This window comes from Coregonus clupeaformis, chromosome 40, assembly GCF_020615455.1.
Source record: "Coregonus clupeaformis isolate EN_2021a chromosome 40, ASM2061545v1, whole genome shotgun sequence".
Classification (NCBI taxonomy): domain Eukaryota; kingdom Metazoa; phylum Chordata; class Actinopteri; order Salmoniformes; family Salmonidae; genus Coregonus; species Coregonus clupeaformis.
In genome coordinates, this window is record NC_059231.1 from 22,693,299 (window position 1) to 22,711,918 (window position 18,620).

At 45.3% G+C, this 18,620-nt stretch overlaps 1 protein-coding gene across 1 annotated transcript; it reads left to right on the top strand.

Annotated features, from left to right (window-relative positions):
* Positions 1-6,859: 6,859 nt before the first annotated feature.
* Positions 6,860-9,694, top strand: LOC121572821 (T-cell surface antigen CD2-like). The gene is made up of 5 exons (XM_041884850.2): positions 6,860-6,935; positions 8,280-8,573; positions 8,698-8,943; positions 9,025-9,177; positions 9,329-9,694. Exons 1-5 carry the CDS (start codon positions 6,884-6,886, stop codon positions 9,562-9,564), a joined length of 981 nt encoding a protein of 326 aa, XP_041740784.1. The 5' UTR covers positions 6,860-6,883; the 3' UTR covers positions 9,565-9,694.
* Positions 9,695-18,620: the final 8,926 nt, after the last annotated feature.

Consider the following 18,620-nt stretch of genomic DNA (forward strand, 5'->3'; position numbering starts at 1 on the left):
AGTTGTGCATGCACATGTATTCACCCCCTTTGCTATAAAGCCCCTAAATAAGATCTGGTGCAACTAATTACCTTCAGAAGTCACATAATTAGTTAAATAAAGTGTGCAATCTAAGTGTCACATGATCTGTCACATGATCTCAGTATATACAGTGGGGAAAAAAAGTATTTAGTCAGCCACCAATTGTGCAAGTTCTCCCACTTAAAAAGATGAGAGAGGCCTGTAATTTTCATCATAGGTACACGTCAACTATGACAGACAAAATGAGAAAAAAAAATCCAGAAAATCACATTGTAGGATTTTTAATGAATTTATTTGCAAATTATGGTGGAAAATAAGTATTTGGTCACCTACAAACAAGCAAGATTTCTGGCTCTCACAGACCTGTAACTTCTTCTTTAAGAGGCTCCTCTGTCCTCCACTCGTTACCTGTATTAATGGCACCTGTTTGAACTTGTTATCAGTATAAAATACACCTGTCCACAACCTCAAACAGTCACACTCCAAACTCCACTATGGCCAAGACCAAAGAGCTGTCAAAAGACACCAGAAACAAAATTGTAGACCTGCACCAGGCTGGGAAGACTGAATCTGCAATAGGTAAGCAGCTTGGTTTGAAGAAATCAACTGTGGGAGCAATTATTAGGAAATGGAAGACATACAAGACCACTGATAATATCCCTCGATCTGGGGCTCCACGCAAGATCTCACCCCGTGGGGTCAAAATGATCACAAGAACGGTGAGCAAAAATCCCAGAACCACACGGGGGGACCTAGTGAATGACCTGCAGAGAGCTGGGACCAAAGTAACAAAGCCTACCATCAGTAACACACTATGCTGCCAGGGACTCAAATCCTGCAGTACCAGACATGTCCCCCTGCTTAAGCCAGTACATGTCCAGGCCCGTCTGAAGTTTGCTAGAGTGCATTTTGATGATCCAGAAGAGGATTGGGAGAATGTCAGATGAAACCAAAATAGAACTTTTTGGTAAAAACTCAACTCGTCGTGTTTGGAGGACAAAGAATGCTGAGTTGCATCCAAAGAACACCATACCTACTGTGAAGCATGGGGGTGGAAACATCATGCTTTGGGGCTGTTTTTTCTGCAAAGGGACCAGGACGACTGATCCGTGTAAAGGAAAGAATGAATGGGGCCATGTATCATGAGATTTTGAGTGAAAACCTCCTTCCATCAGCAAGGGCATTGAAGATGAAACTTGGCTGGGTCTTTCAGCATGACAATGATCCCAAACACACCGCCCGGGCAACGAAGGAGTGGCTTCGTAAGAAGCATTTCAAGGTCCTGGAGTGGCCTAGCCAGTCTCCAGATCTCAACCCCATAGAAAATCTTTGGCGGGAGTTGAAAGTCAGTATTGCCCAGCGACAGCCCCAAAACATCACTGCTCTAGAGGAGATCTGCATGGAGGAATGGGCCAAAATACCAGCAACAGTGTGTGAAAACCTTGTGAAGACTTACAGAAAACGTTTGACCTGTGTCATTGCCAACAAAGGGTATATAACAAAGTATTGAGAAACTTTTGTTATTGACCAAATACTTATTTTCCACCATAATTTGCAAATAAATTCATTAAAAATCTTACAATGTGATTTTCTGGATTTTTTTCCCTCATTTTCTCTGTCATAGTTGACGTGGACCTATGATGAAAATTACAGGCCTCTCTCATATTTTTAAGTGGGAGAACTTGCACAATTGGTGGCTGACTAAATACTTTTTTCCCCCACTGTATACAGTGAGGGAAAAAAGTATTTGATCCCCTGCTGATTTTGTACGTTTGCCCACTGACAAAGAATTGATCAGTCTATGATTTTAATGGTAGGTTTATTTGAACAGTGAGAGACAGAATAACAACAAAAAAATCCAGAAAAACGCATGTCATAAATGTTATAAATTGATTTGCATTTTAATGAGGGAAATAAGTATTTGACCCCCTCTCAATCAGAAAGATTTCTGGCTCCCAGGTGTCTATTATACAGGTAACGAGCTGAGATTAGGAGCACACTCTTAAAGGGAGTGCTCCTAATCTCAGCTTGTTACCTGTATAAAAGACACCTATCCACAGAAGCAATCAATCCATCAGATTCCCAACTCTCCACCATGGCCGAGACCAAAGAGCTCTCCAAGGATGTCAGGGACAAGATTGTAGACCTACACAAGGCTGGGATGGGCTACAAGACCATCGCCAAGCAGCTTGGTGAGAAGGTGACAACAGTTGGTGCGATTATTCGCAAATGGAAGAAACACAAAATAACTGTCAATCTCCCTCGGCCTGGGGCTCCATGCAAGATCTCACCTCGTGGAGTTGCAATGAGAACGGTGAGGAATCAGCCCAGAACTACACGGAAGGATCTTGTCAATGATCTCAAGGCAGCTGGGACCATAGTCACCAAGAAAACAATTAGTAACACACTACCCGTGAAGGACTGAAATCCAGCAGCGCCTGCAAGGTCCCCTTGCTCAAGAAAGCACATATACAGGCCTGTCTGAAGTTTGCCAATGAACATCTGAATGATTCAGAGGAGAACTGGGTGAAAGTGTTGTGGTCAGATGAGACCAAAATGGAGCTCTTTGGCATCAACTCAACTCGCCGTGTTTGGAGGAGGAGGAATGCTGCCTATTATCTCAAGAACACCATCCCCACGTCAAACATGGAGGTGAAAACATTATGCTTTGGGGGTGTTTTTCTGCTAAGGGGACAGGACAACTTCACCGCATCAAAGGGACGATGGACAGGGCCATGTACCGTCAAATCTTGGGTGAGAACCTCCTTCCCTCAGCCAGGGCATTGAAAATGGGTCATGGATGGGTATTCCAGCATGACAATGACCCAAAACACACGGCCAAGGCAACAAAGGAGTGGCTCAAGAAGAAGCACATTAAGGTCCTGGAGTGGCCTAGCCAGTCTCCAGACCTTAATCCCATAGAAAATCTGTGGAGGGAGCTGAAGGTTCGAGTTGCCAAACGTCAGCCTCGAAACCTTAATGACTTGGAGAAGATCTGCAAAGAGGAGTGGGACAAAATCCCTCCTGAGATGTGTGCAAACCTGGTGGCCAACTACAATAAACGTCTGACCTCTGTGATTGCCAACAAGAGTTTTGCCACCAAGTACTAAGTCATGTTTTGCAGAGGGGTCAAATACTTATTTCCCTCATTAAAATGCAAATCAATTGATAACATTTTTGACATGCGTTTTTCTGGATGTTTTTGTTGTTATTCTGTCTCTCACTGTTCAAATAAACCTACCATTAAATTATAGACTGATCATGTCTTTGTCAGTGGGCAAACGTACAAAATCAGCAGGGGATCAAATACTTTTTTCCCTCACTGTACACCTGTTCTGAAAGGCCCCAGAATCTGCAACACCACTAAGCAAGTGGCACCACCAAGCAAGCGGCACCATGAAGATCAAGGAGCTCTCCAAACAGGTCAGGGACAAAGTTGTGGAGAAGTACAGATCATGGTTGGGTTATAAAAAAATATCTGAAACTTTGAACATCCCACGGAGCACAATTAAACCCATTATTAAAAAATTGAAAGAATATGGCACCACAACAAACCTGCCAAGAGAGGGCCGCCCACCAAAACTCACGGACCAGGCAAGGAGGGCATTAATCAGAGAGGCAACAAAGAGACCAAAGATAACCCTGAAGGAGCTGCAAAGCTCCACAGCGGAGATTGGAGGATCTGTCCACAGGACCACTTTAAGCCGTACACTCCACAGAGCTGGGCTTTACGGAAGAGTGGCCAGAAAAAAGCCTTTACTTAAAGAAAAAAATAAGCAAACATGTTTGGTGTTCGCCAAAAGCCATGTGGGAGACTCCCCAAACATATGGAAGAAGGTATTCTGGTCAAATGACACTAAAATTGAGCTTTTTGGCCATCAAGGAAAACGCTTTGTCTGGCGCAAACCCAACACCTCTCATCACCCCAATAACACCATCCCCACAGTGAGGCATGGTGGTGGCAGCATCATGCTGTGGGGATGTTTTTCATCGGCAGGGACTGGGAAACTGGTCAGAATTGTAGGAATGATGGATGGCGCTAAATACATGGAAATTCTTGAGGGAAACCTGTTTCAGTCTTCCAGAGATTTGAGACTTTTTTTTTATTTTATTTTTTTTATTTCACCTTTATTTAACCAGGTAAGCCAGTTGAGAACAGGTTCTCATTTACAACTGCGACCTGGCCAAGATAAAGCAAGGTAGTGCAATAAAAACAACACAGAGTTACATATGGGGTAAAGAAAAAAAACATAAAGTCAGAAAATACAACAGAAAATATATATACAGTGTGTGCAAATGTAGCAAGTTATGGAGGTAAGGCAATAAATGGGCTATAGTGCAGAATAATTACAATAGTATTAACACTGGAATGCTAGATGTGCAAGAGATTATGTGCAAATAGAGATACTGGGGTGCAAAAGAGCAAATTAAATAACAATATAGGGATGAGGTAGTTGGGTGGGCTAATTTCAGATGGGCTGTGTACAGGTGCAGTGATCGGTAAGGTGCTCTGACAACTGATGCATAAAGTTATTGGGGGAGATAAGAGTCTCCAGCTTCAGAGATTTTTGCAATTCGTTCCAGTCATTGGCAGCAGAGAACTGGAAGGAATGGCGGCCAAAGGAGGTGTTGGCTTTGGGAATGACCAGTGAGATATACCTGCTGGAGCGCAGACTACGGGTGGGTGCTGCTATGGTGACCAATGAGCTAAGATAGGGCGGGGATTTGCCTAGCAGTGATTTATAGATGGCCTGGAGCCAGTGGGTTTGACGACGAACATGTAGTGAGGACCAGCCAACAAGAGCGTACAGGTCACAGTGGTGGGTAGTGTATGGGGCTTTGGAGACAAAACGGATGGCACTGTGATAGACTACATCCAATTTGCTGAGTAGAGTGTTGGAGGCTATTTTGTAAATGACATCGCCGAAGTCAAGGATCGGTAGGATAGTCAGTTTTACGAGGGCATGTTTGGCAGCATGAGTGAAGGAGGCTTTGTTGCGAAATAGGACGGAGGTTCACCTTCCAGCAGAACAATGACCCTAAGCAAACTGCTAAGGCAGCACTCGAGTGGTTTAAGGGGAAACATTTAAATGTCTTGGAATGGCCTAGTCAAAGCCCAGACCTCAATCCAATTGAACCCATCCAGCGGAACCCATCCAACTTGAAGGAGCTGGAGCAGTTCTTCCTTGAAGAATGGGCAAAAATCCCAGTAGCTAGATGTGCAAAGCTTATGGAGACATACCCCAAGAGACTTGCAACTGTAATTGCTGCAAAAGGTGGCTCTACAAAGTATTGACTTTGGGGGGGTGAATAGTTATGCACGCTCAAGTTTTCTGTTTTTTGGTCTTATTTCTTGTTTGTTTCACAATAAAACATATTTTGCATCTTCAAAGTGGTAGGCATGTTGTGTAAATCAAATGATATAAACCCCACTAAAATCAATTTTAATTCCAGGTTGTAAGGCAACAAAATAGGAAAAATGCCAAGGGGGGTGAATACTTTCGCAATCCACTGTAATATTCCAATGAAATTCCAATGAAATGTACCATATTACTGCTCCAGAAGTCGGGGGTTCAATTCCCACTTCCGCCTGTCTCACTTTGACCCGTTCTCTGTCTCCTCCTGTTTCTAATCTGTCTAAACAAAGCATTGAAAGAAATGATGGTGGAATTCCACACAAAATATTTTCCATAGGCCCTCATCATCAATCAATATTTAGGTTATAAACCATTTGTATGTCTTAACCATTTCATTGTATTAGGGACACCATTTTTTGTGTTTTGATGCTGCATTTTATATGAACTGATACCCCAAAAATTGTTTTCAAACACCAATATTCCAATTGAAGAACCACTTTGGGGGTTTCAGAGTACTTCTATATTTTTTTATACTTTCTGTGTATCATAACACTTGCATTGGTTTACATTCAAACACACTCCAAACACCAGATCTCAGGTTAGGTGCACTACTTTCCATGGTTTTATTACCCAATCATGGTGTTTTGAGTCTTTCTATGTGTACAGTGTAGCTAGCAAAATAACATGTTATTACTGAATGACTAATAATTGACTGGACCAGCCTGAGCAGAAGCGCTAGCTCGTGAAACAATGCGCAATGTCTCTGTCAAGCAATGTCTATGTCCCGGACAAATTACTTTGTTACAAATCAATAACCAGTCAAAAGTATAGCTTACTTACCAATAAAATAAGCCCAAAACGTTATGATAACTATAAAAAAAACATTGGACTGCCATTTCCTTCAAACCAAGTTTTAGGCTACTGATGTTCTGTTAGGCTAGTCAGTAAAAGTGAAACATGCACGTTCGCATTATCATTCCCTCTGGAACGCTCTGGGAATGTTCCAAAGGACAAACAAAATAATGGGGGCTACATACTTCCATGTAGCCTAGTGCGGCTCAAATAGAATTAGCTGAACTAATTAAGCAAGCAAGGAGTCAAGAGCTCTGACAGAAGGGTGTTGAAAGACCACGGATGACAATCCTGGAAGGGTGAGGACACACTGTGTAGGGTAGGTTGTGCATTTGGTAAAATAGGAAATAAAACAACATGATAATGATGATGATGATGATTGATCATGTTTAAATAACAGAACATTCTTTAAAGTATGTTTGCATCATATACATGTTCACAAATGAACGCATGAGTCAAGTGATCCAGACAACAATCTCTAGACTGATTTCTGACACACACACACACACACACACACATACACACACACACATTCACACAGACACACAGACACACAGACACAAACAGGATGCCCCCTCGCTCAGAAATATGATGAACAGAGTGCTCACAGACACACAGACACAGTCTGGAGCAGGTGCAATCACTCCTTGAGAATGGCAGTGGTAGTGCTGATATCTCTCATCCTCCTCTCTCTGGGGTTTGCAGGTGAGTTAAAAATTAGAATCAAACTATATTTTCATTTTGATCTATATTGTTGTGTTAATGGTGAAGTTTAAGTCACTCTGTCCCCCTTCATGGCTTAGATTTAATAAGGATGTTAGTCTGGCTTGGTTAGGGTGATGCCTTGGGTAAAACTAGAAATCAAAGAAATCATTCATTTGCCTTTTCAAAAAGTGTAAAAAGAAAACAAGACACGGATATGCTTTTATTTTTAATCAGTGATCCATTAACCACTGTAGAGAAAACCAGAACCCAGGTGTGTAAGAGTTGATTAGACTGTATTCAGTTTAGCCTACTTCTCAGGACTACATCAAATGAAATAAATTGTCAAGAAAATATGAAATAATAACCATTTCACTTATTTGATGTCATTGTGATATTTCCATTAAAACTACAGTTTTTGTTGTTGATCTCTCCTTCTACGCCTGACCTAGATACACAATAGAAGTAATGGTGTTTCGTAAGATTAGTCTTACCAACACCCCACTCAATCATCTTGAGTTCAATTTGCCATATCATATATTCTGAGTTGTACTAACCTCTTCTTTAGTATGAAGGCTTACAGTATTTTCTGTGTATAAGTTGTAATTAATTTCTCATTAGTAATTCAAATACAGCTTCCCCTTTTTCTGCTCACTAGTTTTCTGACACTACACTCAGAAAAAAAGGGTTCCAAAAGGGTTCTTTGCAGAGGGATAGGGTTCTACCAAGAACCGATTTGATCAGAAGAACCCTTTTTGAAAGACAAATAAAATAAAATAAAATCAAGCTATATTTATATAGCACATTTCAGACATGGAATGCAACACAATGTGCTTTACAGGAAAAAACTAATAAAAACAAAAATACAAATACAAATATTTACTACACAACAAACATAACAGGATAAAAAACAAAATAATAACAATAAACTCTAAATGTCTCAAAAGCACCCTAAGGAAAAGCAAACCTAAAAAGGTGTGTTTTAAGATCTCTTTTAAAAATGCCCACAGTTTTGTCCCCCCTCAGGTTCTCTGGCAGGCTATTCCAGAGGCTGGGGGCATAGTAACTAAAGATTGCCTCTCCAATAACTTTTAGATGATAAAATGGTTCTTGGTAGAACCCTTTATAGAGGGTTCTAGGTAGAACCATATACAGAGGATTCTTTGAAGAACCCTACGTAGAGAGTTTGAGGTAGAACCCTCTGCAAAGGGTTCTACCCAGCACCAAAAAGCGTTCCCCTATGGGGGCAAACCGAAGAACCCTGTATGATTCTACTTAGCATCTCTTTTTTTCTGAGTGTAAAAGTAATTACCAGCTGTATCTGATGGTAAAATGTAAATTTCACAGTATGTTTAGGTGCTGAGGAGTGTGTGTACGCTGCTGTTGGGAGGAACAAGGTGATTGACCAAGATCACCCAGGCCTGGAGTTGCTTGGAGAGTCATTTCACTTACGGTGGACCCATGACTCTATAATAGTTTACGACAACAGGAAACCTACTGAGCAGAAACATCAGACCACACCGAATGGTTCTCTGTTACTAAATAACCTTCAGCTGGATAATACAGGGACTTACCAGGTCAACATCTACGACGACATGGGAAAACTCATTAGGTCTTCCACAACTCACCTGTGTGTGGTCTGTAAGTAGGCTACACAAACAGAAAGCAAACACATGCACGCACGCATGTAGCATGCACATACTACACACACAGCCAGTGTTAGGGAAAATATGTGCTCATTACAGTGTGTGTTTTGTGTTCTCAGCGCCTGTGTCTAAACCACGTCTGACACAGAAATGTACTGATACATCTGTCAGTCTGAGGTGTGATGTGGGCAACTCTGTGGATGTTAAAGTGGTGTGGAGCCATAACAGACAAACACTGCCAGACCACAATGACACAACTCTGACAATAACCAAGGCAATGCTCAAACCTGTAGACAGCTACGTGTGTACAGTGAGTAATAAAGCGAGTGAAGAGAAGAGTGACGATGTTAACCCTGAATGTGCAGGTGTGTAGGAGATTCTAAATTAAATAAACATATCTGACAATGATGATGATGATGATGATAATGCTGATGATTCTTCTGCAGATGATTCTTCCTCTACAGTGCTCTTGTTTGGGATGAAGCCATGGCTGATGGTGGTGATTCTGGCTAGTGGAGGTGGTCTGCTCCTCATCCTCATCATCATCACCTTGGTGTGTGTCTGCCAGAGCCGCAGGCAGCGCGCGAGACGCCTAGAAGGTACTGAACACACATGATTAAAAACACACCAGTTATCTACATGATGATAAAACAGTACTATGATAATACAGAAGGCTACTCACATTACATGTAGTTACCAACATCTAACTCCCTTACCCATGAATCCTAATCCCTGATGTTCCCCCTGTAGAGGAGGAGGAGATGAGACTTGCGCCCCTCACCCAGCCCACGCGTCAAGCATCCCTCCATCACCACCATCCCCCACAAAGATCCCAGAGCCAAACCCGGCCAAAGAACAGAGCTACGTCGCAGGCCACACCAAACTCCAGACACCAGCTTCGACCCAGGCCTCCACAGCCAGAATCAGATGATGCTCAGCCCATACCAATGCCCAGACGGACAGGTCCCCAGAACCACAGGAGTTAGTTGTGTGCATGTGCATGTGCGTGTGTGGGCGTGTGTGCCTGCATTCTTTCATTCTTGTTAACCACAACAATCCCTGTAGTCACACAGTGGTTCACACTTTGGTTGCAGCAGTTACAAATAAAGAGCAATGCTTCACTTATGTATATCTGTCAGCTCTCTGTCTCCTTCTTCTTCTTCTTCTTCTTCTTCTTCTTCTTCTTCTTCTTCTTCTTCTTCTTCTTCTTCTTCTTCTTCTTCTTCTTCTTCTTCTTCTTCTTCTTCTTCTTCTTCTTCTTCTTCTTCCAACCTGACCTTATTAGAATTGCATTAGAACTAGCTGTCATGACATGTTTTAAAACAGCTACAGCATCATAATCAGTGAGCTATACTTGTAGGTGTTTTTTTTTTTAGATTAGAGATATTAACTTTGATGATTCATAAATTAAACTCAGTGTTAGTTCAGCTGGTGTTTGCTGTTCGTAATACAATACTAGAGTTGTGTCTCTGTAATTGTTAGATTATTGTGTGTGTGGTTTGTGTTTCTGGGGTCTTCCTGTTCTAACTGAATGTTTCGTAAACTGGGGCTGTAGCACAGCCTCTCTCAGACACACACCACATCCTGTCCCTCCAGTGCACTCAACAGGCTGATACCCCTGGATGTATATAGAGATCCATACCACAGCTGCAAGACAAAAAACTACTGCCGCTCATCTTTGGACAAGCGTGGGAGTGAGCAGTGCAGAGAGCGAAATGAGTGTGTGTGTGCATGTGTCTTAGAGAGTGTGAGAGAGAGACACATTTACATTTTAGTCATTAAGCAGACACTCTTATCCAGAGCGACTTACAGTACAGTTAGGGACAGATCGAAATTTACTGGGGGACAGTCGATGCCACGCAGGGCATCAAGCCAAAAGGTTGAGGGTTTGCCGACCACCACAGACTAGCTCACTCTCCCTGCCTGTTTCATTACCTCAAAATCAGAGCCGGTTGCAGACAATGATCAGCTAGGGGGGAATCAGATTTTCAACATTTTGATGCCATATTTATAATTATATAATATACATGTACACTACCAATCAAAAGTTTGGACACACCTACTCATTCAAGGGGTTTTCTTTATTTGTACTATTTTCTACATTGTAGAATAATAGTGAAGACATCAAAACTATGAAATAACACATATGGAATCATGTAGTAACCAAAAAAGTGTTAAACAAATCAAAATATATTTTATCAAGCACTATGATGAAACTGGCTCTCATGAGGACCGCCACAGGAATGGAAGACCCAGAGTTACCTCTGCTGCAGAGGATTAGTTCATTAGAGCTACCAGCCTCAGAAATTGCAGCCCAAATAAATGGTTCACAAAGTGCAAGTAACAGACACATCTCAACATAAATTGTTCAGAGGGGACTGTGTGAATCAGGTCTTCATGGTCGAATTGCTGCAAAGAAACCACTACTAAAGGACACCAATAAGAAGAAGATACCTGCTTGAGCTAAGAAACACGAGCAATGGACAATTTTGAGAGTCCAAATTTGAGATTCATTGTTCAAACCGCTGTGTCTTTGTGAGACGTGGTGTGTGTGAATGGATGATCTCCACATGTGTAGTTCACACCGTAAAGCATGGAGGAGGAGGTGTTATGGTGTGGGGGTGCTTTGCTGGTGACACTGTCTGTGATTTACTTAGAATTCAAGGCACACTTAACCAGCATGGCGATACGCCATCCCATCTGGTTTGGGCTTAGTGGGACTGTCATTTGTTTTTCAACAGGACAATGACCCAACACACCTCCAGGCTGTGTAAGGTCTATTTTACCAAGAAGGAGAGTGATGAAGTGCTATCAGATGACCTGGCCGCCACAATCCCCTGACCTCAAACCAATTGAGATGGTTTGGGATGAGTCGGACAGCAGAGTGAAGGAAAAGCAGCCAACAAGTGCTAAGCATATGTGGGAACTCCTTCAAAACTGTTGGAAAAGTATTCCAGGTGAAGCAGGTTGAGAGAATGCCAATAGTGTGCAAAGCTGTCATCAAGGCAAAAAGTGGCTATTTGAAGAATCTCAAATATAAATATATTTTGATTTAACACTTTTTTGGTTACTACATGATTCCATATGTGTTATTTATTATTCAATGTAGAAAACAGTAAAAATAAAGAAAAACCCTTGAATGAGTAGGTGTGTCCAAATGTTTGACTGGTACTGTATTTCCTAGCCTACCTCTTTCAGGTATTAATTTCAGGTAATAAATTCAATGCAGTTATTAGCTTTATATTTAGCTAATGAACGATGGGCTATGCATAAGCTTCTAACTTATAACCTCTGTCTCTTGTACAATACGCTCCGCAATATGCACCATGCACTCCGCTGGCCTCGCTCCTTAAAAAACGCTCCTTAGCTCTTGGAGTCCCAGCAAAAGCTAGACTAGAATAGCTTGCTGGAAGAATACATTTTTAGCATTTCTTATACTAATAGACTATTGGAAGAGGGATGCAAGCTCTTGTTTGCTGAATGTTAAATACAGCATCCAATAGAACTGATGGCCACGAGCCGGGGAGTTTGAAAGAAGAGAGAAGTCGGGATGGGGGTAGGCTATAGCAGTTATTTGTTCAGTACCGTAACCATTCCTTCTTCATGAAGAGAAAAGAAAGCCATCTGCATCTTATTCTAGTCCTATATTATTCAAGCATGTAATTACAAAGATGACGATCAGGACAATGAAAATGCTCATTTAACTGTTGAAAGCGAGGAAGGAATGAAGCAACAATAGAGAAAGAGGAGTTAGGCCAATATGCATGTCGCACAACATTAGGGGAAATATTATGAAAGGCATGCATGCATCAGCCTACTAAATATAGAAGTGTAAAATTGGCCCTATTATATTTCAAAATTAATATCTAATTTCGCTAGCCTATAATTGTAAATTTGTAGGCCGCATGTCCTGCACCAGCATCACATGTTCTCTCCCAGGTTCATGGGTTGAAAGAGGTGTGTAATTCCATTCCACATGATACAATATAATACAATACAGTAATACAGTCAAAAACATAAGCTTACTGGAGCTTGATTCATTTAATTACCCAAGAGAGCATAGCTACATCTATGGGCTGTTATGTTTTTCTTTTGTGTGTACTGTGCAGTAGCCTATCATAGGCTTTATTGGATAATGGCACAATCATTTGGGCTTTTCTGGGCTTGGGATCATAAAATGTATTTAAGATAGGGATCATAAAATGTATTTACCACAGGTAACATTAGACTTGAATTGTCATGCCAATCAAAGCTCTAATCAAGTCTCAGGTAACATTAGATTTAAATGTTCATGCCAATCAAAGCTCTAATCAAATCCAGACATATGCTTTATATGCTTTAGAATGACACTTCCGGTTTGAGCGGGAAATACCCAGGAGAAAATTGATTATACTCAGGATGGAACATTACAAGGAAAATATTCAACCCTAATCTGTAGCTGTCACGAATTCCGTCGAGACTGCTCCTCCTCCTTGCTCGGGCAGGCTTCGGCGTTCGTCGTCCCCGGAGTACTAGCTACTACCGCTTGATGTCTCGATGTTTGTTTGGTCTTGTCTTGTTAGTGCACCTGTTTCGTGTTATGTATTGATTAGGTCACCTATAAGTTTCCTTTAGTTTTGTTTGCAGTTGTGTGTGATTGTCCGCCTGTCCGTTGATGTATGGTATTTGTTCTCGTGTTGATAGTGTATTTACGCACTGTATGCGTAATCGCTCACCTCCAGTGTTTGAGGCCCGTTATTTTGTATTGTCTTGTTGACTAGTCCTGCGCCTGACTCCAACACCGCATCCACATCAGCTTGTGACAGAATCACACACCTTTTCTATGGAGTCAGCAGGAGCAGCGGCGGCGACCGAGTCGCTGGAGGATCGGGTCAGCTGCCAGGACGCCAGGATCCAGCAACTCGGCTCCGCCATGCAAGAGGTGATGAACACCCTGCGCCGATGGGAAAGGGGAGGCGTGCCCACACCTCCTCCTACCTTACCACCACCATCGGCCAGCCCCACCAGACCAGCTCCGGAGTCCAGTGGGATTCGGCTCTCGCTCCCGAGGGCGTTTGATGGCACCGCAGCCGGGTGTCAGGGGTTCCTCCTTCAGGTGGAACTCTATCTGGCCACCATACACCCGGCGCCCTCGGGATACAAGAGCGTTTCCGCCCTCATCTCCTGTCTCTCCGGCAAGGCGTTGGAGTGGGCCAACGCCGAATGGAGGGGAATAGACGCTGCCACCATCAGCTACGCAGAGTTCTCCCGCCGCTTCAGGGCTGTGTTCGATCACCCTCCTGAGGGTAAAGCGGCGGGGGAGCGTCTGTTCCACCTCCGACAGGGGAAGAGGAGCGCACAGGAGTTCGCCCTGGATTTCCGGACTCTAGCGGCGGATGCGGGGTGGAATGAGAGGGCCCTCATCGACCACTATCGGTGTAGCCTACGTGAGGACGTTCGACGAGAGTTGGCCTGCAGGGACACCACTCTATCCTTCGACCAGCTGGTGGACATGTCCATCCGTCTGGATACCCTGCTGGCCACCCGTGGACGTCCCGAGTTGGGGCCGTCCATTCCATCCCCCAGCATCTCCGAGCCTAGCCCTATGGAGCTCGGGGGTGCTGGCGCTAGAGAGAGGAGGAGAGAGAGACCGAGGGGGGGCGTCCCCTGCACCAACTGTGGCCGTGGAGGACACACTGCGGCTAGGTGCTGGGGAGGGTCTCCAGGGAGTCGGGGCAACAGGTCACGCACTGGGGAGTCATTCCAGGTGAGTAGGCGCACCACTCACCCAGAGCTCTCTGTTGTTCACTTGTGTATACCTGTGGTATTTCCTCAGGTTGCATCTCATTCCCAGCATAAGGCGCTAGTCGATTCAGGCGCAGCTGGGAATTTTATTGATCGGAAATGTTGTATTAAGTTAGGGATTCCCCTCCTGCCCGTTGATGCACCCTTCCCTGTCCATGCCCTAGATAGCCGCCCGTTGGGATCTGGGTTGATTAGGGAGGTCACAGCGCCACTAAAGATGAAGACGGGTCATGAGGAGATCATTCAGTTGTATCTGATCGACTCTCCTGCGTATCCCGTGGTGCTGGGGCTTCCTTGGTTAATCACCCATGACCCCACCATTTCGTGGCAACAGAGGGCTCTCAAGGAGTGGTCTGACCAGTGTGTTGGGCGATGTTTAGGTGTTTCCGTTGGGGCGACCACGGTGGAGAGTCCGAACCAAGTGCCAGCAATGCACATTCCCCCTGAGTATGAGGATTTGGCACTCGTGTTCAGCAAGACTAGGGCGACGCGATTGCCACCTCATAGACAGGGAGATTGTGCGATAAACCTCCAGACAGATGCGGCACTCCCACGGAGCCATGCATATCCTCTGTCTCAAGAGGAGACAGCGGCTATGGAGACATACATAGCCGAGTCCCTGAGACAAGGATACATACGGTCCTCCACTTCCCCTGCGTCCTCAAGTTTCTTTTTTGTGAAGAAGAAGGATGGAGGGTTGCGCCCGTGTATTGATTATCGTAGTCTCAATCAGATCATGGTTAAATACAGTTACCCTCTTGCTCTGATTGCAAGTATGACTGAATCATTACGCGGAGCGCGTTTCTTCACAAAACTGGATCTCAGGAGCGCCTATAACTTTGTGCGCATTAGGGAGGGAGATGAATGGAAGACGGCATTTAGTACCACCTCAGGTCATTATGAGTATCTCGTCATGCAATACGGGTTAATGAATGCTCCTTCAGTCTTCCAATCATTTGTGGACGAGATCTTCTGGGACCTGCATGAGCAGGGTGTGGTAGTGTACATTGACGACATCCTAGTGTACTCTTCTACACGAGCCGAGCATGTAGCCCTGGTGCGCCGAGTGATGGGTAGGCTGTTGGAGCATGACTTGTATGTCAAGGCAGAGAAATTTCTGTTTTTCCAGGAGTCCATCTCCTTCTTGGGTCATCGGTTGTCCGCGTCAGGGGTGAAGAAGGAGATTGACCGTGTGTCAGCCGTACGTAACTGGCAAACCCCAACCACTGTTAAAGAGGTGCAGCAGTTTTTGGGGTTTGCCAATTACTACCGGAGGTTTATCCAGGGTTTTGGACAGGTAGCAGCTCCCATTACTTCCCTGCTGAAGGGGGGCCCGGTGCGTTTGCAGTGGTCGGCTGAAGCGGACAGGGCGTTTGGTAAACTGAAGGACCTGTTCACTTCAGCTCCGGTGCTGGCGCACCCGGACCCCGCTTTAGCGTTCCAGGTAGAGGTGGACGCGTCAGAGGCCGGGATTGGGGCAGTACTGTCGCAACGCTCAGGCACGCCTCCTAAGCTCCGTCCCTGCGCTTTTTATTCTAAAAAGCTCAGCCCGGCGGAACGTAATTATGACGTAGGGGACAGGGAGCTGTTAGCCGTGGTTCAAGCTCTAAAGGTGTGGAGGCATTGGCTTGAGGGGGCTCAACACCCTTTCCTCATTCTGACTGATCACCCTAACCTGGAGTACATCCGGGCAGCTAGGAGATTGAACCCTCGTCAGGCTAGGTTGAACATGTTTCTGACCCGGTTCGTGTTTAAGATAACCTACATCCCAGGGTCCCAGAACGGTAAGGCAGACGCCCTGACCAGGCGGTATGACACAGAGGAGAGGTCCATTGAGCCCACTCCCATACTGCCGGAGTCTTGTCTGGTGGCACCAGTGGTATGGGAGGTCGATACGGAAATTGAGCGGGCGTTACGCACCGACCCTACTCCCCCAGAGTGTCCAGTGGGTCGGACGTACGTGCCGCTCGAGGTCCGTGATCATCTCATTTATTGGGCTCATATGTCACCCTCCTCTGGACATCCAGGTATTGGCCGGACAGTGCACTGCCTTAGTGTTAAGTACTGGTGGCCAACATTGGCTAGGGACGTGAGGGTTTATGTCTCCTCCTGCTCGGTGTGCGGCTCAGTGTAAGGCGGCTAGACACCTGCCCAGGGGGAAGTTACAACCCCTGCCCGTTCCACAACGGCCGTGGTCTCACCTCTCGGTGGACTTTGTTACGGACCTTCCCCCCTCTCAGGGGAATACCACTATTCTGGTCGTTGTGGATCGGTTCTCTAAGGCCTGTCGTCTCATCCCAATGCCGGGTCTCCCTACTGCCCTACAGACTGCTGAGGCTTTATTTACCCATGTCTTCCGGCACTACGGGGTTCCCGAGGATATAGTGTCTGATCGGGGTCCCCAATTCACCTCTAGAGTCTGGAGGGCGTTCATGGAACGCTTGGGGGTCTCGGTTAGCCTTACCTTGGGGTTCCACCCTGAGAGTAATGGGCAGGTGGAGAGAGTGAACCAGGATGTGGGTAGGTTTCTGAGATCATATTGCCAGGGCCGGCAGGAGGAGTAGTCGGGGTATATCCCCTGGGCAGAGATGGCTCAGAACTCTCTTCGCCACTCCTCTACTAACCTGACCCCTTTCCAGTGTGTGTTAGGGTATCAGCCGGTTCTGGCACCATGGCATCAGAGCCAGATCGAGGCTCCTGTGGTGGATGAGTGGTTTCGGCGCTCGGAGGAGACGTGGAACGCTGCACACGTCCATCTGCAGCGGGCCATCCGTCGGCAGAAGGCGAGCGCCGATCTCCACCGCAGTGAGGGTCCAGTATACGCACCTGGAGATCGAGTCTGGCTCTCGACTCGAAACCTGCCCCTTCGCCTGCCCTGCCGGAAGCTGGGTCTGCGCATTGTGGGGCCATTTAAAGTCCTGAGGAGATTGAACGAGGTTTGCTACAAGTTACAACTGCCTAATGATTATCACATTAACCCCTCGTTCCATGTGTCTCTCCTCAGGCCGGTGGTAGCTGGTCCACTCCAGGACAATGAGATAAGAGAGACTCCTCCGCCCCCACTGGACATCGAGGGGGCTCCGGCGTACTCGGTCCGGTCCATCGTGGATTCGAGACGTCGGATGGGGGGTCTACAATATCTCGTGGAGTGGGAGGGGTATGGCCCGGAGGAACGGTGCTGGGTGCCTAGGAGGGACATTTTAGATCCATCCCTCCTGACTGAGTTCCACCGTAGTCATCCCACGCGCCCTGCTCCGCGTCCTCCTGGCCGTCCCCGAGGCCAGGGTCAGCGCACGGCTGGAGCCGCGCGTCAAGGGGGGGGTACTGTCACGAATTCCGCCGAGACTGCTCCTCCTACTTGCTCGGGCAGGCTTCGGCGTTCGTCGTCCCCGGAGTACTAGCTACTACCGCTTGATGTCTCGATGTTTGTTTGGTCTTGTCTTGTTAGTGCACCTGTTTCGTGTTATGTATTGATTAGGTCACCAATAAGTTTCCTTTAGTTTTGTTTGCAGTTGTGTGTGATTGTCCGCCTGTCCGTTGATGTATGGTATTTGTTCTCGTGTTGATAGTATATTTACGCACTGTATGCGTAATCGCTCGCCTCCAGTGTTTGAGGCCCGTTATTTTGTATTGTCTTGTTGACTAGTAAAGTCGTTTTGACTGAGCTGCTGTGTCCTGCGCCTGACTCCAACACCGCATCCACATCAGCTTGTGACAGTAGCTTATTATTTAGATGTTTGGGGCTGCTGGTGAACCATGATGTGAAGGCATAATCAAAGTGACACTGGACTAGCACACTTGCCACAGTCTTTAAGGTGTCTATAGCTAGGTTTCCATCCAATTGGCGACAGATTTTCATGCGAATATTCTAAAATCTGCATATAAACCAAATATGAGCATTTCAGGGTTTCCTTTAGGAACATTTGGCACCAAACAACGTGACTAGGAAGATTTTAATTCACCAGACATTTGAGAAATGTACTGGACATCCATATACATTCAGATCTGACTTGGCACAGCCAGCGCCATCAATAAATGAGGGATTTTGGCCAAATGAGCCATACTTAGGGACTACATGTCCTTAAAAACAGCCTATAAGAAATTACAAAAACACTATGTCTTGTGTTTATATGTGTAGCTTATGTAAAACTATATAGCCAATTTTTTTGTATTCGTTTTTAGGCTACTTTCCTAAAACAATAATTGTCCACCTCAGGTTCCGCTGTGGAGATTTGAGCACTAAATGCATCAGGGCATT